The 18760-nt window shown below is 45.1% G+C and overlaps 1 protein-coding gene across 2 annotated transcripts in view; it reads right to left on the bottom strand.

Annotated features, from left to right (window-relative positions):
* Positions 1-18760, bottom strand: part of CFAP299 (cilia and flagella associated protein 299) — a 2370083-nt gene that overhangs the window by 506093 nt on the left and 1845230 nt on the right. For both annotated transcript variants that reach the window (XM_069626159.1, XM_069626160.1), the window contains one exon: positions 2559-2701. In XM_069626159.1, coding sequence (XP_069482260.1) covers positions 2559-2701 — 143 coding nt within the window. The remainder of the gene's footprint in view (positions 1-2558; positions 2702-18760) is intronic.

Consider the following 18760-nt stretch of genomic DNA (forward strand, 5'->3'; position numbering starts at 1 on the left):
GTTCTTGTTTGATCTGGGTGCGATTTTGCGATCTGTTCAATCTGATCCTCCAAAATTGGCTCAACATGCAATCTGTCATCTACTTTACACAGACGATCTTATACTTATTTCACAGACTCCCACAGGACTGCAATCCTTGCTTAATGAGTTGGATTTGTATGTCGCTACTAATTACTTGACGATCAATTTGCAAAAAAACACAAATAATGGTATGTAAACCCCATGTAAAGACTAAAGTTAGAGCTTGTAACTGGTTTCTACAAAAAGAAATCTTAATAAGAGTACAAAAATATAAATATTTGGGTATCAGTATCTCAGACACTATGTCTAACCAGCTTATTGAACATGAGATGAGCAGTAAGCTTCAAATCTTGATTTCCCAAGCGAAATTACTGAAAGGTAAATTTGGCAAATTCACTATAACACATATAATGCAATTTTATCAGCAAAAGGTGATTCCCAGCTTAATTTATGGTATTGAGACATCTTTGCCAAAGGAGCACAATTGGTGGTACAAGCTAAAATCACGATTTTGGAAGCAAATATTCCATTTACCCAAATCGACTCCGTTACCGCTAATTCGCCATGAATTAAGCATATTATCACTGCAATCTCAAATCAAATGGAGAATGTCTGTCTTTCTTAGGAAATCCATTTTAGGACTGTATTCCGGTGGCATATTAAGAATCTTGGCTCAACATCTTTTGGCGTGAGAACACTTGTTTACAAAGCTGTGGTGCAACTATACACTACGTGCTTTAGCTGACGCTTCAATCACTTTAGACCTGCTACTGACTAATCCCCAACGAGCCAAACAAAAACTGTACCAACATGACTGGATTGAGAATCGCAATTCTTGTCATAAATACAAAGACTTTAACATCAACCAGTTTGGGCACAAAAGCTCTCGTATTTTGGCGGACTATGCAAATGTTTTGGACTTCAACACCCATCAGTCCCAACTAGCATACTCAATGGTGCAGGATCATGGGAGTTGTAGTCCAAAACATCTTGAGAGCAGCAGGTTTCAGAATATTGATTTAAGGAAAATAATCATTCACAATTGGGGAAGTCCGCTCAGCCAATCCGGTGGCTGGAAACGCAGGCAAGAATGCACAGTGAACCGCCTGCTTTTTCCAGCCACCCAAGTCCCTTCGATGGCTGCCGCTGTCTTGATTGTGAGGAGGCAACAGGCAGCCTCTCCCTGATACGTACCCACTCGCACACCCTCTCTCCCTCCCTCCAAGACACCCGGTACACTTTTTCCACCCATCCTTCGCCCTTCCCACTTACCTATTGGACTGGAGCTTTTTGGTCCAGTCCCAGTGCTCCTTCCCGCCCACGGCCGCCACCATCTAATATATAAAGCTGAGTGTATGTGTGTGAGTCTGCATGTTTGACCGGCTATACAAATGCACAACGTTGAACACACGTCTACCAAATTTTGCATCGATTCCTCTTTTGTCTGGGGCAAGATTGTAGTCTATGTTTGGATGCAAAAATCTTATGTGCAAAAAATGTTTGGAATTTGTGTGTGTTTGTTTGTCTGGCTATACAAATCCACACCGTTGAACCCACTGCTACCAAATTTTGCATGGATTCCTCATTTGTCTGGTGCAAAAATTGTAGTCTGTGTTTGGATGCAAAAAATTCACTCCGTAGACACCATCATTTACTGATGCTCACCCCGATTCACTACATTAGGTAATAGAAGGAGGGAGAATTTGGAAAAGTGTCTGAAGCAAAATGTTTGATTTGTTGGTTATTCCTTTGAAATGTATTACTACTGTATACAATTCAGAAGTGTTCACGAGAAGAGAGCACAATCAATCTTTCTTGGTCATTTTCTCAAAGGTGCTGAAGCCAATGAGTGACTGAAACATGCCGCTCAAAAAACAAACATCATGTAGAAAATCTCCATCTAATGCAAAGCGAAAATCAATATCCAGAGCTTCTGAAACACAACAACAAACAAAATCATGACTTGCCGACTAGAGGACAAGAGCAACTTTCTCCATGGCAAAAGAGATGCCAGAGCAAACTGAAGCAAGACTTGCTGAAATGAGGACAACAGCAACATCCTCCAGGGCACATGAGACACCACTTGATCAGGACACGGAAAACGCCAAATACCCCAGCTAGTAGGACATAAAAAAGGGATTAGTTCCCCTTTCTATCTCCTATGGCGGCAGCCATCTTTTTTATACAGAGGGTTGGGCTTGCGGAATACGCTCTGAGCCCAAACTCCTGTGCAATCATCCCTGCTTAGAGGGGTATATATGGCTGTTACCAGTCCTCGCCAAGGTCCTTGTGTCCTTTGCTTGGGCTGGCAGGCTGTTACCATCCCTGTACACCTATTTAAATGGTGGTGACTGCTATAATATCATTTAATGTGCAGAGGACTATTTACTAATTTAATAACATAAAGGGATCACTTATAAAGCATGATTTGGGCATGCGGGTCTCCTTAAACCCCATTCTAAAGTACAAGAACAGTTTTGTCTGCAGGACCAATTGCAAATCAACAACATTTACTGAGCAACTTTATCAAATCAAACCTGAGATCATTTGGTCTGGGCATGAGCTTCTTCTTTCCACTGAAATAGGGTTCAAAGTCCTCATTCTTCAGTCTGTTGGCATAGTCAATGTAGCCGGACAATTCCTGATTGCGAGCAGAGCGATCTCGAATGAAGATTATAGACTGGAATAAAAGAAATAAGCAATAAAAAAAGAGCAAATAATAAAAAAATGAATAATCACGAACAGATGAAACAAACAATTTATTATTTTTAAGCACAAATCAAACTCGGATAACTGTCAGAGCCCTCACATAATAGTAACAATATAACAGTTCACTCTGTGATCTCTCATTTGATGTCATTTATGCTCACATCCAGGAAGTATCTCTGGATGCCGAAGGCCCGCAACACTGCAAACATACAGTCCCATTTGACTTTGACAAATGCCTTCTCGGCATCGAGGGATATAATAAGATCATACTGGTCTGCCTCTGCAGCAATTGCATTTAGAAGTCATCTCATATTGTCGCAAGAATGCTGATCGCAAATTAAGCCTGTCTGATTTTGGTGGATCAACTTTGAAAGGGTATGATCTGGTTGTGGTAAGCATTTGGCCAACGTTGTGGCATCTGTATTGATAAGGGGAACAGTTTGTAACTTTGCATATCCTTTTGGTCTTCATTTTGGAGCTTCTTTTCTGGATGTTTAGTAGTAAGTCAACTTGCAGTGGATGGTGTTGGGTCAGCATGCCTACGGGGTAAAAGTGAAATGTGGGTCCTGTTTTTCTTTGTTTGCTGAATTGTGGGTTGGGTGTTTGTCAGTGATTCTAAGTTTTTAAAGATTTTTACATATTTTTTCTAATGCAGAGGTCGGCAGGGGTTTCCCTAGAAAAATGGCATAGGGTACCAATTCTTTTTTGCAAAATAGCTTTTGCCACTATATTTTTACTGTAATATAAATATATGAACATCAATGTAGCACTTCAAAAGGTTTTGTAACATGTTTTGCCTTTGTAGGGTGTTACCCAATTTAATGTATTGCCGTACGTGCGTACAAGGAGGTCCAAATCATGCTTTTTGCACAACTAACATTTACCTAAAGTATTTAATTTAAAAAGAAAATTGATATGTTACATTTACCATTACTAAATGCTAGGTACTGTCATCTAGTGTTTTGAGATGAAAAGCAAGGTCTGAAAGAAAAATCCATGTGCTGTGAGAAACCGGAGGGTAATATCACTCCTATTCACCATGGAACCTTTGCGCAGGTGGCCAGGGAAAGGCCATCACTCTTGGATCCTGACCCCGGGGGTGGACAAGCAAGGGAGGATCACCTGGGTGGAGGGTCTGTGGGGACTGGGAGTGGGATGCCTTTGGGAGAGACATGGTATCCACCTTTCCCTAATATTGACCGGAACAACCCATCCCCCATCTTTTTGGGGTATTGCAAAACAGCGCCCTGGAATTACTGACATATGACTGCAAAAAATACTGAGACAAGGAAGAAAGAAACCAAGAGCAGTGAAGACTATTTGCCTTCACCACTTAGGTACTGGGACGAAGAAGAGGCTTGCTAAGAGCAGTAGAGGTTAGGCATGTCCCTTTAATGATGGTCAGCCTGGGCTAATTTTGAGCTCACACCTGCAGCCTGAAAAAGAGCTGCAGGTGTATAGAAAACCAAACCAAATTAGTGTAAAGGAGGGTATGGTGACAGAAGTAATGGCAGTGAATTTACAGCAGCAGAGAGGCCAAGAAGAACAGCGAGGCACCGTCCGTGTGCAACACGCTGGTGGTTCTGGGAGGAGCGGTTCAGGAGTTGGAGCTCTTTGGAACCAAAGGAAGCGTAAAAGGGGAGCCATGCAGGAAGGCTGCCGCTTTTTCTATTGCTCAAGGTGCTCCTTCTCCTGGGGCCAGAAGCCGACCAAAGAGTGCCTGAGGGGCAGGAAGTGGAGCCCTAAAGCCCAGACGCAAAAGGCCGGAAGATTTGCACCGCAGAAACTCACATGACAGCAACCAGTGAGTTTCTAGACAAACAGAAACCCGGTATCCGAGTGTTTGATGCTGCGTGAAGGATACTTTGTTACGGAATGGTCGCGTGGATTGAAAGGCACGTTGTCCTAAGTATCCAATTAGAATCCTTACGAACCAGCGAATATAAAGACTTGTTAACTAATGAAAGCAGAGTGAATACTTTGTTATAAAGTAGTGACATGCAGATGAAAGCAAGTTGTCAAAAGCCTGTGAACGCTGTCAACTTTTAAAGGCAAATGAGAAAAACCAATTACAATACCTAAAGAGTTGAATGAGGACAAGAAAGTTACTCATCTTAAAACCTTGACACATTATTGAGGTGCCGAACGGCGGAGAATATTAAAATCATTATCCTGCACCATTTTGAATACTGCATTGAAGGAAAAACTTTTCTTATGAAGCAAACAAGAGAAGTGAAGCTTTCTCCATATAATTAAAATACACTGTGTGAAGGCCTACAGTGAAGGAAATCTTACATTTGCAAGCAACTTTAAAAACATGTTCTCTTTACAGAATAATTGAATATAATTACAAAGAGGCCAACGAATAATAACTATAAAGTGAGTACAAGTGCCAATAAACTCATGGTGTAGTATTTCTCAAATTGAAAAAAGCTTTGGGAGATGAACTTTGAAAAGGTGAACTTTTAAATGATCTACCAATTTGAACCAAAATCTTTCGTGATACAGAGGGTTGCAGTGTGGCACAGAATAATAAAGAAATTGGGAAACACCTTCATATGAATACATCCCTGAAATAATATCCTGGGGAAGGAGGAGACTGGAACTGTGTATGTGTCTTGAGGATGGAGCCTCAAGATATTTGGTATTTGAACTGTGCTTTGGAACTTGGGGAAGGGAAACCCAAGTATTGGTCAAACGTATATGACTTTGAAAGTCAAAGTAATCCTAAGACTTTGTATAAGAACTGCGTTATACTTGGGGAATGCAGCTGCAAAAAGGCTGCAAGCTGAACCAAGCTGTGAAATGTATACTGAATACTATTTTGTTGGTTACCAACATCCCTACACGTTGTATAAGATAGGTTGTGAGGGCAAGCATTTGTTTTGGACACAGAGATTTCTAAATTAAACTTATTGACTTTGACGTTCCTTAGTTTTGGTTCAGTAGGGAAATCCCATCATAGTATAGGGCAAGATTGGTGCTTTTCTGTCCTGACATTTAAGTTAAGAAAAGTGTTTGTTTTGAACTTTGAATCTATTGTCTGTGTCTTACTCCAAGATGCACTCACAGGGCTCCCTGTGTTATTGGAATAGCCCCAAATGAAATGACTGTTCCCAAGAAGCAGAATTGCAACTACCAAGAGACGTATGCGGCCTGGTTCACAGAAGCATTTTATAACGGTGCAATCCCATTGAAAAGTGCTCTGTGAATCAGACCCACGGTATTTATAACTGCACTTAAAATGAAAGTGTGGAATCCTTTGGTGAGGGATTTCTAAAGTGAACTAAATAACCAAGGTATGCAGGTCTGTTGACCTATAGATTATTTTAATAAACAGACAGATGTGTACTATGCTGACCATGTGAAGGTGCTTAAAAATTAAGAGAGCGTAAGGGCCCATATATTTCCAATAATTCACATTTGCCTGATGGTGAACTTTGAAAAGAAACATTATAAGACATGCTGTAAACTAGACAAGTGGAATGCAATTTTAAATAAATTAACTTGAGCTTGGTTCATGGTGTCCAAGTTGATATGAATCTGTGTTGGAAAATCACTAGAGTAATCACACAATGGTATCCGTATCTACAAACTGCTGAACATTGGGGAGGAAGTTAAGTGAGCAATCTGCCACGCACAATATCAAACAGCAGATGTTGAGGAGCGATTCCTCCTTTCCCCAAGTTCTTGAAAACAGAAACATAAATAGCTTTTCAGGTTCAAAATGACGTTTTATCCTAAATTTGAACCTTTGAAATCCCCCATGTGCCCGGGACAATGCCTTTACATACAAGTGGTTAATCACTTTGAGGCCAAATACAATTTCTCTTCAATTACCACCACGCCATCACCTTCGCCTTCGGTCTCTACCACCATTCCAGACCTATGACCATATCACTAACATCAACTATGGTACGTAGCTCCCGCAAACTGACCAAGGAGAGCATCCTACCCTACCTTGATGTACTCAAATAAGAGCACCACTGCTCTCAAGATTCCAATATCCTAGCGAAACTCTATACCTCAACCTAAACAACTGCAGTTGACACCATTGCCGCCGTAGCACCAAAAAAAAGCTTAACTTGCAGGACACCTCAATTCCTGATTCGCCACTGACCTCCTTGATCTTCAAGCAAAAAAAAGGCTTGCTGAAACCTCTTAGGAATAAATGCCCTCTGACTCAGCATTCACAAAAGCAGCAAATCTCTACAAACTAGCCGTCATTCATGCCAAAGTGTCTACCTTCAATGCCAGAATCGCCAACACAAAATCTGACACAAGAGAACTACTCAGCATCCTCAAGGAACTAGAAACGCCCAGTGCCTCTCCCTCTACCCTCACGAAAGACAAAGAATGGTGTACCATTATTCAAAATGCTATGCTAAAAAAATTGACACCCTCCACAAAAAAATGCATTCAAAACAAGCTTCACTGAAACCTCTGCAACAAGCCACCTCTGACACTCTCCAACCCATTAGCCTCAACATCCCACCTTTCCGTTTCCATAAAGTCACTGGACTGGAAACCCTACACATCCTTAAGGGTCTCAAACCCTTAAGATATAAAGGCAATGTCTGCCCCGCCAGCCTCATCAAAGACAGCATGGAAGCCTTATCCCCCTTCATCACAGCCTTCATTAATGCTTCCTTCGAAGCAAGCACAGCCCCTCTAGCCTCAAGGAAGACTGGGCTCTCCCCCTGCTACAAATCAAACTTCCTTGGATCCTGCTCTCCCCAACAACTATTGGCCCATCAACACAGTCCCTTTCCTTCTAAAGATGTTGGATAGAGCAGCATATGTCCAAATTCAGCACCAACTGGAATCCAATTGTATCCTGGGAGTCTGACAGTCGGGCTTTCGCCCAGGCCACGGCATGGAATCAGCCCTCTTCGAACTCACAAACCAGTTCAACGAGATCCGGGATGAATGGAAACCTGCCCTTCTCCTTCTTCAGGACCTGTCCGCAGCCTTTGACCGAGTCGACCACCAAATACTCTGCCACCATAGAACCACCTCAGCATCATTCTCAACTGAAGCTATGACCTGGATTGCCTCCTTTCTAGAAGGAAGAGTAGAGCGGTCTTCGCTGAAAATGATTGTGCCCTCCCAGTCCCAATTGAATGTGGTATTCCACAAGGATCCTGTGTCTCTTCCACGCTTTACAATATATTTACTAAACCACTATTTGACCTCCTGGATTCCCACAGCATAGCCTACATACACCAGCTATGCCGACGATAGGCAAATTCTTCTGCCACTATCTGAAAACTATTCCAACGACATTGACACCCTGAACTCAGCCTGTGTGACTATACAAACCTGGACAGCTACGCATGGCCTTTGTCTAAATAACGAGAAGACAGAGCTCCTTCTCGTCCGTCCCTCAATTGTGCTAAAAAAGCTCAACCCATGGTACTCTTCATTCAACATCGATGTTATCCAGATTACTGTCTCCCGGGCAGTAAAATCCTTGGGAGTTACCTTGACGCTACCCTATCACTGACCCACCAACTGAATGCAATCTCCTCAACACCAGCAAACACAACCAAGCTGATAGCTGCTGCGAGACCTTTCCTATAGATGGATAACTGTCTTATAATTGCAGGGGCAGTGGTAGGCACCAAGCTAGACTACTGCAATGTTCTCTTTGCTTGTACATCTGCACAGAACATCCAGAAACTCCAGACGATCCGAAATAATGCCCTCGAGCGGCTTTAAACATTCCCAAAAGGGAACACATCTCAGCTGCCCTGAGAGATGTTCATGGTATCAGGTATTAATATCGCCACATATATGGTCACCGTAAATAATATCGCCGGGAAAATGTTGTGGCGATATTATTTGGGTGACCATATCTGTGGTGATTGGGGCAAAAAAAAGTGGGGTTCCATGCAATAATGTTGCCACAAAAAAAGACCATTTTTCGGCGATATTTTTGCATGGCGATATTTTTGTGGCGACATTATTACATGGTACCCTGTTCACTGGCTCCCAATCCAAGAAAGGATTATGTTCAAGACTATCACCCACAGGTTTATCTCCAGTTCTGCCCCACCTTACCTATCCACGAAAATCACCAAGTCCCTCTTATCTAGGCCCACTAGAACACCCTACCCCCATTGGCAGTCCCAGCCCAGATTCAACCGCTCCAAAGCGGGAGGCTCCGGATTTCCATCCATTGCAGCCAAACAATGGAACTCCCTACTACATGCCTTGAGAGCCGAAGAGTCCTACAGGGCCTTCCGAAGGGCTCCCAAACCTGCTTGTTTACATAATGGATGTCCCCATCCCCTGCCAATTTCGTCATAAACAATACTAGGGACTGCTGGCAACTAGCTCCTTTGTCTCCTCTGCTCCTCTATCCCCTTTTCCTGTCTCTTGTCTGTAAGCATAAATTGCCATTTGGCCACTTGTAAAAGGTGCCTCCACCAGCGCCTCTATGTCTCCGGGTTTTGTGCGCTTTACAAATTAATACATTAAAAAAAATAAACAGACTTAACATGTGACATGTGTTCATTAACAGTGCATCCCAATCATTAAACTGTGTGGCCTACCTTTTAGAAATGGCCATAACATTGCAGTAGCAAAAGATATAGCAAATCTGAATGCATATTTGTAAAGTGGAGATTACAGAATTTCAGACAATATCAATTGTTAACAGATTCTCACACATGTTGATATGTTAGAAATAATCAATAAAATGCATCCATGTTCATTCTACACAAATATAACTCGAATGATTCAAAATTGTTCATCCATATAAACTCAAGCATGGTTATTTAATGTCATCCTTATTTCAACATAACTACTCATCACCACAGCATATTCAAGTGGTATGGATGGACTAAAAGGGTGCTTTATTCTCCTGGAAATTGGAAGTTTCAACATGGGAGAAAACCCTCCCTACAAACAATTCTCTTGCTCCTAGCAAATCAGCTGGTAGGGTGTATGTTGTAATGTTCCACAGAGTCTGACAAGCTAATCCAAAATTTTGAATCCATAGGAACTATACCACAAAGTGGGTATGGTGAAGCCTAGCCATAAGGGGGCTGTGGATAGAGCTAGTGAAGATCCAGAGAAGAAAGGCGAAGAGCCAGAAAGAACGCCAGGAATATCATAAGGATGCATACAGATGCCAACAGGAGAGAACATGAGCCGCTCTGGAGGTAGTATCCAGAAGGCATTTTGGAAAGGCTCCATCCAGATAAGAAAATCGGCAGAAGGCATGTAGTGCTTAGCTACAGAGCTGGTCTCTAGGAAAAGCTGCCCACCCTGTTTATGTCCAGGCAGAGAGGAGGGATTGGCTTGAGCGGGGTTATCCAGACTGGCCAGGATGCACAGATCCCCATTGTTTGATGCCCCATAAAGAAATTCAGAAAGCGCGTGAACGGATGCCCGTACAGAATATTCCAAGTTGAATTCCTAAACAATCCAAGAGATTTTGCACAGAATAGTGATCTCGTCTAGTTAGAAGTTAATCCATAAACCCCCCTGACACTTGCAGTGGTTAGCGGATCTAACTTAATCAGTGATGTCAGACTGGCAGCCAACTTCACAGATTAGAAGTGGATTCAGAAGGGCCTGATGCCTTGGGAAAAGCTTGGGATATTCAGAGGTCCCCAACGCCCTCTAAAAGCTTTATTTTAAATAGAAGTCCTGAATGTGCAGGTTTTGCATTGCTCATACAAACGTTGAAAAGTGGGCGACGGCACAGCAAATGTGTAGAATTGACACAATTGACTAGGCCATCGTCTCCCTTTCATTTGCCCCAAGGAAATCCCATGTTATTCTAAAAGCATCCATTTTAAATTGCATTGTAGTTTAAAGCAACACAGAAATGAAGGGATTTTACCATAAATGCATGCCCGAGTCAAAGATGCAGCAATGTACTGATTGTGACAATGCAAAAGGAACAGCGTATGTTTTCTCTCAATAGCTTAAAATGCTAACGGGTAGAAATCCTGTTGTGATTTTGGATTAAGCCATTTAAAGGGCCAGCCTAATTAACTAGTGTGTTATTCGGGACTATCAGCCACCTGTTGACTGAAAGATAGGTGCTTGCTTTGAATACGGCTTGCCATTTAAACATGGTATTATTGTCGGTCTAATCAGTAGAAAGAAAAATCCCGACTGACTGTACTGCTGTGCTGTGCACCCTACTGGTAAGTCCCTAATTGGCCACAGTGTTTCAGTGTTTCAGATGTTTCCCTTGTTTTGAAAGTGGGGAAGTGCATGGGAATTAACCTCCTAATATGTTTTAAAGGAATTAAAATATTATTACAACACAGTTTATTTCTTGTCCCGGAGGGTGGGGGTGGGATTGAGGCCATTAAAAGGGGGCTGGCAAGGTTCGTATGAAGGACTCATATCATGAATTGCACCTTTTGTTTTTTTTGGGGGGGTGGGTTGCTAAATTCGCCCTCAATAAGGTCCCACTCAATTGAAGGTCGTTGCAGATGCTAGTCCTGCAGTGGGAATCGCATTCAAAGACAATAGAAGAAGGGACCCTTTGCATTACTTTCCTCCACCTACCTCCCACTGAAGACTATAGCGAGGGAGCATGAGTGCTACCTCTGTTTCCATGCTGCATGAATTGATGCAGGCACAAGGATTCCTACTGCCTGCTGTCAGTATTGCATCCATACAAAAGTGTCTCTCTGGAGAAGGAAGGCGCACCAGCCCCCTGCACTTTCTTTTGCTCCTCCCTCCCCTATTGACATTGCGGTCTCCCCGGCGTCCACGTGGCATCTCTCTTTGTCTCTCTGTGCCTCATATCTCTGTCCTTTTCTCTGCCTCTCGCTTTCCCTCTTGGACCTAGCTCTCTCACCGCTGCATGCATCTCTTTGTCTGCACCCCACCTTTCTCTCTCTCTGTCACCGCTTGAACCCTTTCTCTGGATATCGCTCTGTCTCTGTGTCTCTATAGTCGCTCTTCCTATGTGCCAGACTTCACACTCCAGTCTTCCCTGCAGGCCCCATCGCTCCCTCTTTAGAACCCCCATGTCTCTGCTTTCCTCTCTGCATGTCCCACCTCCCCAACACTTTCAGAGCTTCATCTTCCCCCTTCCCTCTCTGTATGCCCTAAATCTACCTCTGTAACAGTATCCCCCTTTCTCTCCATCTGCTGGTCCCATCTCCCCATCCATCTATTTACATACAGCATCAGCTACTTTCCTCTCTGCAAGTCCTAACTCGGTCTCATCTCTCTCTGTATGCGCCAGCTTTCCCCGCTCTGTGTTTCCAATGTTCACCTCCCACTCTCTGCATGCCCATCCTTTCCGCCTGCTCTCTGCACACCTCTTTCTTTACTCCCCTCTCTCCATGATCAAAGGCTCCCGTTCTCTACACGTGTATTCTTCTCCCAGCCTAGCATTCTCTCTGTGCCTGCATGCAAGCTCCGAGTGCTTGTGCTGTTGATACGAGTGCCTGTCCCATTGAGTGTCTGTCCTGATTTACTGATCATCTTTTATGACATAAGACAATAAGTAAACAACTTTGCCCCAATCTACTCTACACTCTCAGTCTGCCATGAACGCCTGCACACTGGCTCCTAACGCCCACAGCTCGCTGCTGCTGTGCCGTCCTTACATACCCTAACAGGCAATATCCACCTGGTGGGCCACCGAGGTACTGTGGGATTGCCTCCCTGGTTGGACTAAGAAAGATTGTCGCACAACCGGGCCTACACTAGGCTCTTGTTTTTCTTCAGGAAACTTCTCCACCACACCATGATCCTCCTTGTGGCTGAGGTCATTGCTCCTTCTCCTTCACTTCCTCCTCCTGCCTCACCACTTTCTGTCCTGCTCCGTGCCTCCTCCTCGCCATTCTCTCTTATACTCCTTCACTCCTCCTCCTCTATGCGTTGTCCTTCACCCTGCTTCCTCTTCCTGTCCACTCTCTCTCCTTCTCCGTGCCGCTGCACTATGCTCGATTCTCCACTCACCATCTCTCCTACACCTCACACTCCGGCTGCTAGATCCTACGCCTCCCCGCTCCTGCACTTTCCTTCTACACTTTAGCAGGGCTGAGGCCGCCCCCAGCATGTGCAAATGTGAAATTGGTGTCAGCTTTGTGGGCGTTTAGGGCATGCTTAATAACTGGCTACGGTCTAGGCAGATTTCAATTTCCCCATGGCAGTCGAGCTAGGGCATTGGTGTGCACGCCATCTTGGAATTAGTCTGCCTGCATCGCCTGGTTGGCTGGTTCCAAAGGCCTCCCAGCCTTCCATGTGAATTCCCTCCATGGTACAGTGTGTCTTGTTCCTGATCATCGTTGGTCCCTGCCACCTGAGGGGAGTGCAGCTCAGGGCAGTAGCTTCTGTCCTTCTAACAAGTAGAATGTGTTACGTTTACCCTTTGATTTTTCGTAGATGGTGCTTGGGCCATAGGAGGATTCTCAGGTAATTAGTTGACTCCCTACACACTAGGCTCTTATTGGGGACCTCGTGGACCAGAACCCCCTACTCCCCGTATTGCCCCTCAGGAACCTGCATTACGGAGAATGGGGGTGGGTGTTTCAAGCCCACAAGATCAACCAATCCCATCCCCTAACCTCCTGCCTGTGATCTCGCCAAAGTAATCGCTTAATGTGGAATTTTCTCACTCACATACAGTCATAAAGAAGGTATGAGCCTAACTCCCTTAACCCTTTGACTACCCTTAGGAGTTATGTATGCATCTGTAAAACGTGTCCTGGTTCGTCTTTGGTACGGTGACCAGATTTGAAAAACAAAAACCTGGGACGGTCCATTGAAATAGAAGTAAGACTAAAGTAAAACTTGAGTCCTACTTCTATGTCGCTGGCCCGTTGCGGGGGCTGGGAGGGGGGGTGCTAACAGGCACACTGCTCTTATTGGAGGGGAGTCGAAAGGGGAGGAAATGGGGGCATGAAAAGCATTTTACGCCCCCATTCGCACAGGAAGAGTTGCGCCGGGGCCCGATTTCGGGATTTTTAAATCAGGTCCCGGCAAAAAAAAGGGACCGTAGTCAAAACCCTGGACGGGGTTTGTAAAATAAAAAAACTCCCGGGGCCCCGGGAGGTCCGGTGATTTCCCCGGACTGTCCCAGGAAAACCCAGGCGTCTGGTCACCCTATCTTTGAACGTGTATATGTGCATCCTGATTTTCATTGGGAATCATTTCACTCCTGGCAGTCTGGGACACTGGGTGGGCGGACACTCAAAGGGTTAATACATCCCTTGCTTGCTGTGCCATAGGGAACCAGGCTGCACCTCACTGAGGAGGTCCAACAAGGCTGAAACATGTCTGTGGTTGCTTGGTTTTTCTGTGCAGAGGGGACCTGGCCTAGCAGTTCGGGCTGGGCTGCTACCTTCAGTTGCGGCAGCTGCTGACTGATTTGCACATGGCTGGACCCCTTTTGCAATGGTGCAGACGGGCTAAAAGACGGTGGTGTGGAAGGTTGCCCAGAGCAATTGCCAGTGGTTCAGATTCATTCGAAACCTTCCACCCATCACTTTTGTGGTCACAGTTTGTCTCTCCATGTGAGAGAGGGTATGCCCAGACGTGGGTCCCTTGCTCGCTGCGCCATAGCGAACCAGGCTGCACCTCACTGAGGAGGTCCAACAAGGCCGAAACATGTCTAGGGTTGCTTGGTTTTCTGTGCAGAGGGGACCTAGCCTAGCAGTTCGGGCTGGGCTGCTACCATTGGTGGCGGCAGCTGACTGATTTGCACATGGCTGGACCCCTTTTGCAATGGCGCAGAGGGGCTAAAAAACGGTGGTGTGGAAGGTTGCCCAGAGCAATTGCCAGTGGTTCAGATTCATTCGAAAACTTCCACCCATCACTTTTGTGGTCACAATACATCAATCTGCAGCAGCTCCTAAATGTAAATGTTCGCTCAAATACTTTAGATAATTCACAGTGCTGGATTACCAAATGGGCAAAATAGGCACCGGCCAATGGGACCCACTCCTTTTAGAGGCCGCGCCAGTGCTTAATTTGTGCCACCAGTGTTTGCCGGGGCTGGACACCGGCATCGCGGGTCCAGCACTCTTTTTTTGGCACTTCTCAGCTGAGCACTGGGCAGGTCAGCTATCGCCACGCCAGCAGCAGCAAGGCAGAGACGTTGGTGCGCTGCGCTGGGTTAGCATTCTTTTTTTGTTTCTTTCAAAATCATATCGGTCTCTGACCCACCACGTCCCTGTGGCTACACCCACCTGCCGAGTGCCGCTTGCATTTCAGTTTCTTGTTTTACTTGTGTGCCCGTGCGTGCCAGCCAGGGCCCAAGCACAGACTCAGTGAATCTAAGACACAGCCTGGCTCGTGCGCACTGACAGGCAGGAGGCCTCAGACATCCAGCACTGTGTAGGCAGTGAAGGGAACCTGTTTTTCGGTCCTCCCGTCTTGGTTTGCTTAAGGTAGGAGGTAATAATAAAACCAATTATAATGTTAAGAGAAATTCTGTCAATGTATAGCCATGGAAATAACACAGCCCTCCATACGCAGCTGACAGCCGTCATGTCGGTTGGAATGAGTGTGTTCCCGTTTGTGTTAATGTTAGAGAAGACGCGAGGATGATTGTGTGTTTGCACGCGTTCTATACAGGCAGAAGTATTGGTTTGATGGTAGGCCAGCCCCGTTTCTTGGCCCGGGTGGGGCGGGCAACCGCCCGGGGCGCAGAGCTAAATAGCTCAGGAGCCCACCGAGAAAGTTGCCGGACATCAGACGAAGCAGCCTGCTTCGCTGGTGAGCGTTGCTCTGCAATGTGTGGCTGGATGTGTGGCTGGCTGCTCTCTGCAGATTTTGGGATGACACGGGATGCGTTGGGAATATGCAAGCAAAGGAATGCATATTCCAAACGCAGCGTGTGAGATGCTCCAGAGTCACACACCCTGTGCCCCTCATTCTTTGTGCTGACAGCCGTGCAAGTGGGGCAATTTATAAGTGATGGCTCACTTAACAAGCCATTGGGCCTCATTACACGGTAGGCGGTAAGGGTTAACGGTCACCGGTAATGGTACCGGTGACCGTTAACCCTTACCGCTTGATTACGAGGTCCCTTTGCGGGTTGGTACTTTAACTTTTTAGCAGGCGTTAAAAACCAACCCGCAAAGGGACCAGGGTGCTAATAACGGTACCGCAATTTGCGGTACCGTAATTAGCACCTTCCCCATTCCCATTATGCCCTATGGGGCAAAAATGGGGAAGGGCACTGGGGGAAGGGGGAATTACCACCCCGCCAACCTTGGAATAGGGCGGTAATTCCCCTTTCCTCCAAGGCGGTGCCGGTATTTTACCGGCATGGACCAAGGTGCTTATAGCACCTTGGTCCACCGCCTACCGTGTAATGAGGCCCATTGTTTTTACACAGTATCTGCTTAACATTTAACGTTAAGAACTGTAGATGGGGCATTTTTATTCACCAGGCCAGACAAGTATCAGTTAGCTGACCAAGCCCATGAATTCTTCCAAGACAATTAACGTGCCACACAGAAAAGGTTTCAAATATTGTCTTTATTGTTATGACTCTTTATTTGACACACCAAAACCGTTTTTATATATATTACTTTTTAGTTACATAACTCTAATGTTCTTGTGTACGTAGTCTAGTGGCTGCTTTGGGACATGGAATGCATGCACCTGCTCAGCAGCAAAGGTTTTTTCATTGTCTGAACAAGCCAGCCACTGCCTAGCGAGCACACCAGATGGCAACTCAATGTTACTTGGCACCATGATTAGGAAAGTGGAGTTCATTGTGTGTCACTGTGCAGACAGTAGTCCATGGCAATTATGTAACATCAGATATACCAGTTTTTTTTGTTGTTGTGCCCATTGTCCATACAAGAGCACACTGGGATGTTTTGTATATGTGACTCTGACGAGCATGCCATACTGTGCCCACACTTAAACACATAAAGCAATCAAAGAAGTTGCCTCAAACTGTAAATCCCACTTGATTTTCATTAGCTGCAGGCCAGCACTAATAAGAGATGCCATAATGCCTACTCTGTTAGATAAAGCATGGGCCTGCTCTTTTTTGCCGAAATAACCCCTGAGACCGGCGTAATAGTGAGTGGGTAGTGGCTGAGGATCTGTGTACCCTTTACCGGGCATTAGAACCCAGTTTTGTTTAAAATGCTTCATCAACTTATTACTGGTCTGGCTAAAGTTTGAAAGAGGTACAATCCTTTCTGTTTAGCCTTTCTGTGCATTGTTTATTGGGCCTCTCTTGTGTGGTATACTGCCCTATCGGTAGATATAATTCCCTAAAGATGTTTCTGTATTAGGGTTGGGCATGCCCACACCAAGACCCAGCCCTTCCTCCTCTAAAATTCTTCAGAAACAAGAAGCAAAAGAGCCTGTGTACCCCTTTTGAGTGGCTGATGTTGCAGCCATGTTATACTAGCATCCAAAAAAGCAAGATGTCCAAATGAGCATGAATGGTTCATGGTTATAAACATTTAATGTTAGGGTGAGTATTGTGAACCCTGATGTGAGCACCAAGCCATGCATCAGTTATGAATTTAGAGATTCACACATACAATCCTTTTATCACAGACTTGTTTATTAAATGTGTAGATCTCTGATCACTGTTATAGTCCTGAAACGCTCTGTGATTTAATGCAAAGCATACATGAATCCTCATTGGTGCTATTTGCCCCCTTCCCACTCTCAGAGAGGTATTTTGAAAGAGTACAATAAGAGTGTACCAGACTGTCCATCTTTAGCATGATAACCTTCTATCAGAAAATAATTCATATGGTTAGTCTAGTATTGTCCCATGCCAAATACAAGTGAGTTGGTACGAACAGAACACCTGCAACACAAGGCCAAGTCATTGAGTCCTCAGACTGCAGTATGCTTTTCAACCACAATGTGCCAGTATGAACAGTTTGAAACTGCATTTAGGCAAGGCCTTCCCTAAGAGCAGGTGACAGAAACATTTACTTTGGCAGCAACAGCTGTGTTTCCACATTAGAATTCTTCTGTAAAGTACTTGAATTACAATGTAATAAACCCAGCTTCATTCATATAGCAATTATTTATTCATACTGAGGAGGGGTTTTGTCACATGACAGAGGTGTCGTTTGGGAGTAGTGACGTGTGGCAGGGGAGACAGGGGGTGCATTCTGATGTTTCGCCCTGGGCACCAAGTTGGCTAGAAACTGCCCCGGGTAGGCCAATAGCCCAATGTTCCATGGCAGAGAAGAAAAGACAGCCATTTCCAAGACGAACACTACATTTATATCTAAGTAACGTGGCTCTGTGCAGGTGTGCTCGTGTGACAGGACAGAGTGCGCAGAAGCAGCGGGGTGTGTGTAAGTGCTCCAAGTCACCTGCCTGTGACTGTCTGCCTACAAAACACACCTGTTGCGATAAGCATTCATAAGCAGTGTTTGTGTGAGGCGGTGTATGAGTGCGTATGTGTGTTTATGTGTATTAACGAGTCTGCATTTGTGTGTTTGTGTATGTATGTGCACATGTGTATGCGCCCGAACGTGCTTGTATGTAAGTCGTAGTGTAGTGTGTTTCTGGTATGCATGAGCGAGGGGGGCCCCGAAACTCTGACTGCCATGGGGCCTCCAGAGGGTTTAATCCCACACTGATAATTCAAACAAAGCCATATTCTGACGTTGAAAACTGAATACAAGATGGCTGCAGAGTGCTACTTTTCTGTGGCAGGGATGCACGTGTCCTTTGCTGGTTGAGCCGAGCATGAGATGAAAGGCATTTGCCCTCACCCTGCAACTTCAGAGTGCCATAGTGCCTCGATGTAGGTGAGGTTACCGCGAGTGAGAAGGAACATCAAGCACAGGTAAAATGCTGGTAAGGGGCTTCCGGTCTGGGCGTTAATCACGCAGCGCACATCTTTACCGCCAGTCTAGGTGGATGCAGGCCTCAAGTCGAGGGTCTCCACAATTCTTTCTGCAGTACCCCCACTTTTTTCAGAAGGCACCTTGATATGCTCATTTTTGGTGACAGCACATTCAAATGGTATGTTAATGAGCTATTGTTTAGGACTTGACCCGTGGGTGGATGGGATGGTAGACATTGCATAGTAAGGCCCCCT

Source organism: Ambystoma mexicanum, chromosome 6p, assembly GCF_040938575.1.
Source record: "Ambystoma mexicanum isolate Mex_15411 chromosome 6p, UKY_AmexF1_1, whole genome shotgun sequence".
Taxonomy (NCBI): domain Eukaryota; kingdom Metazoa; phylum Chordata; class Amphibia; order Caudata; family Ambystomatidae; genus Ambystoma; species Ambystoma mexicanum.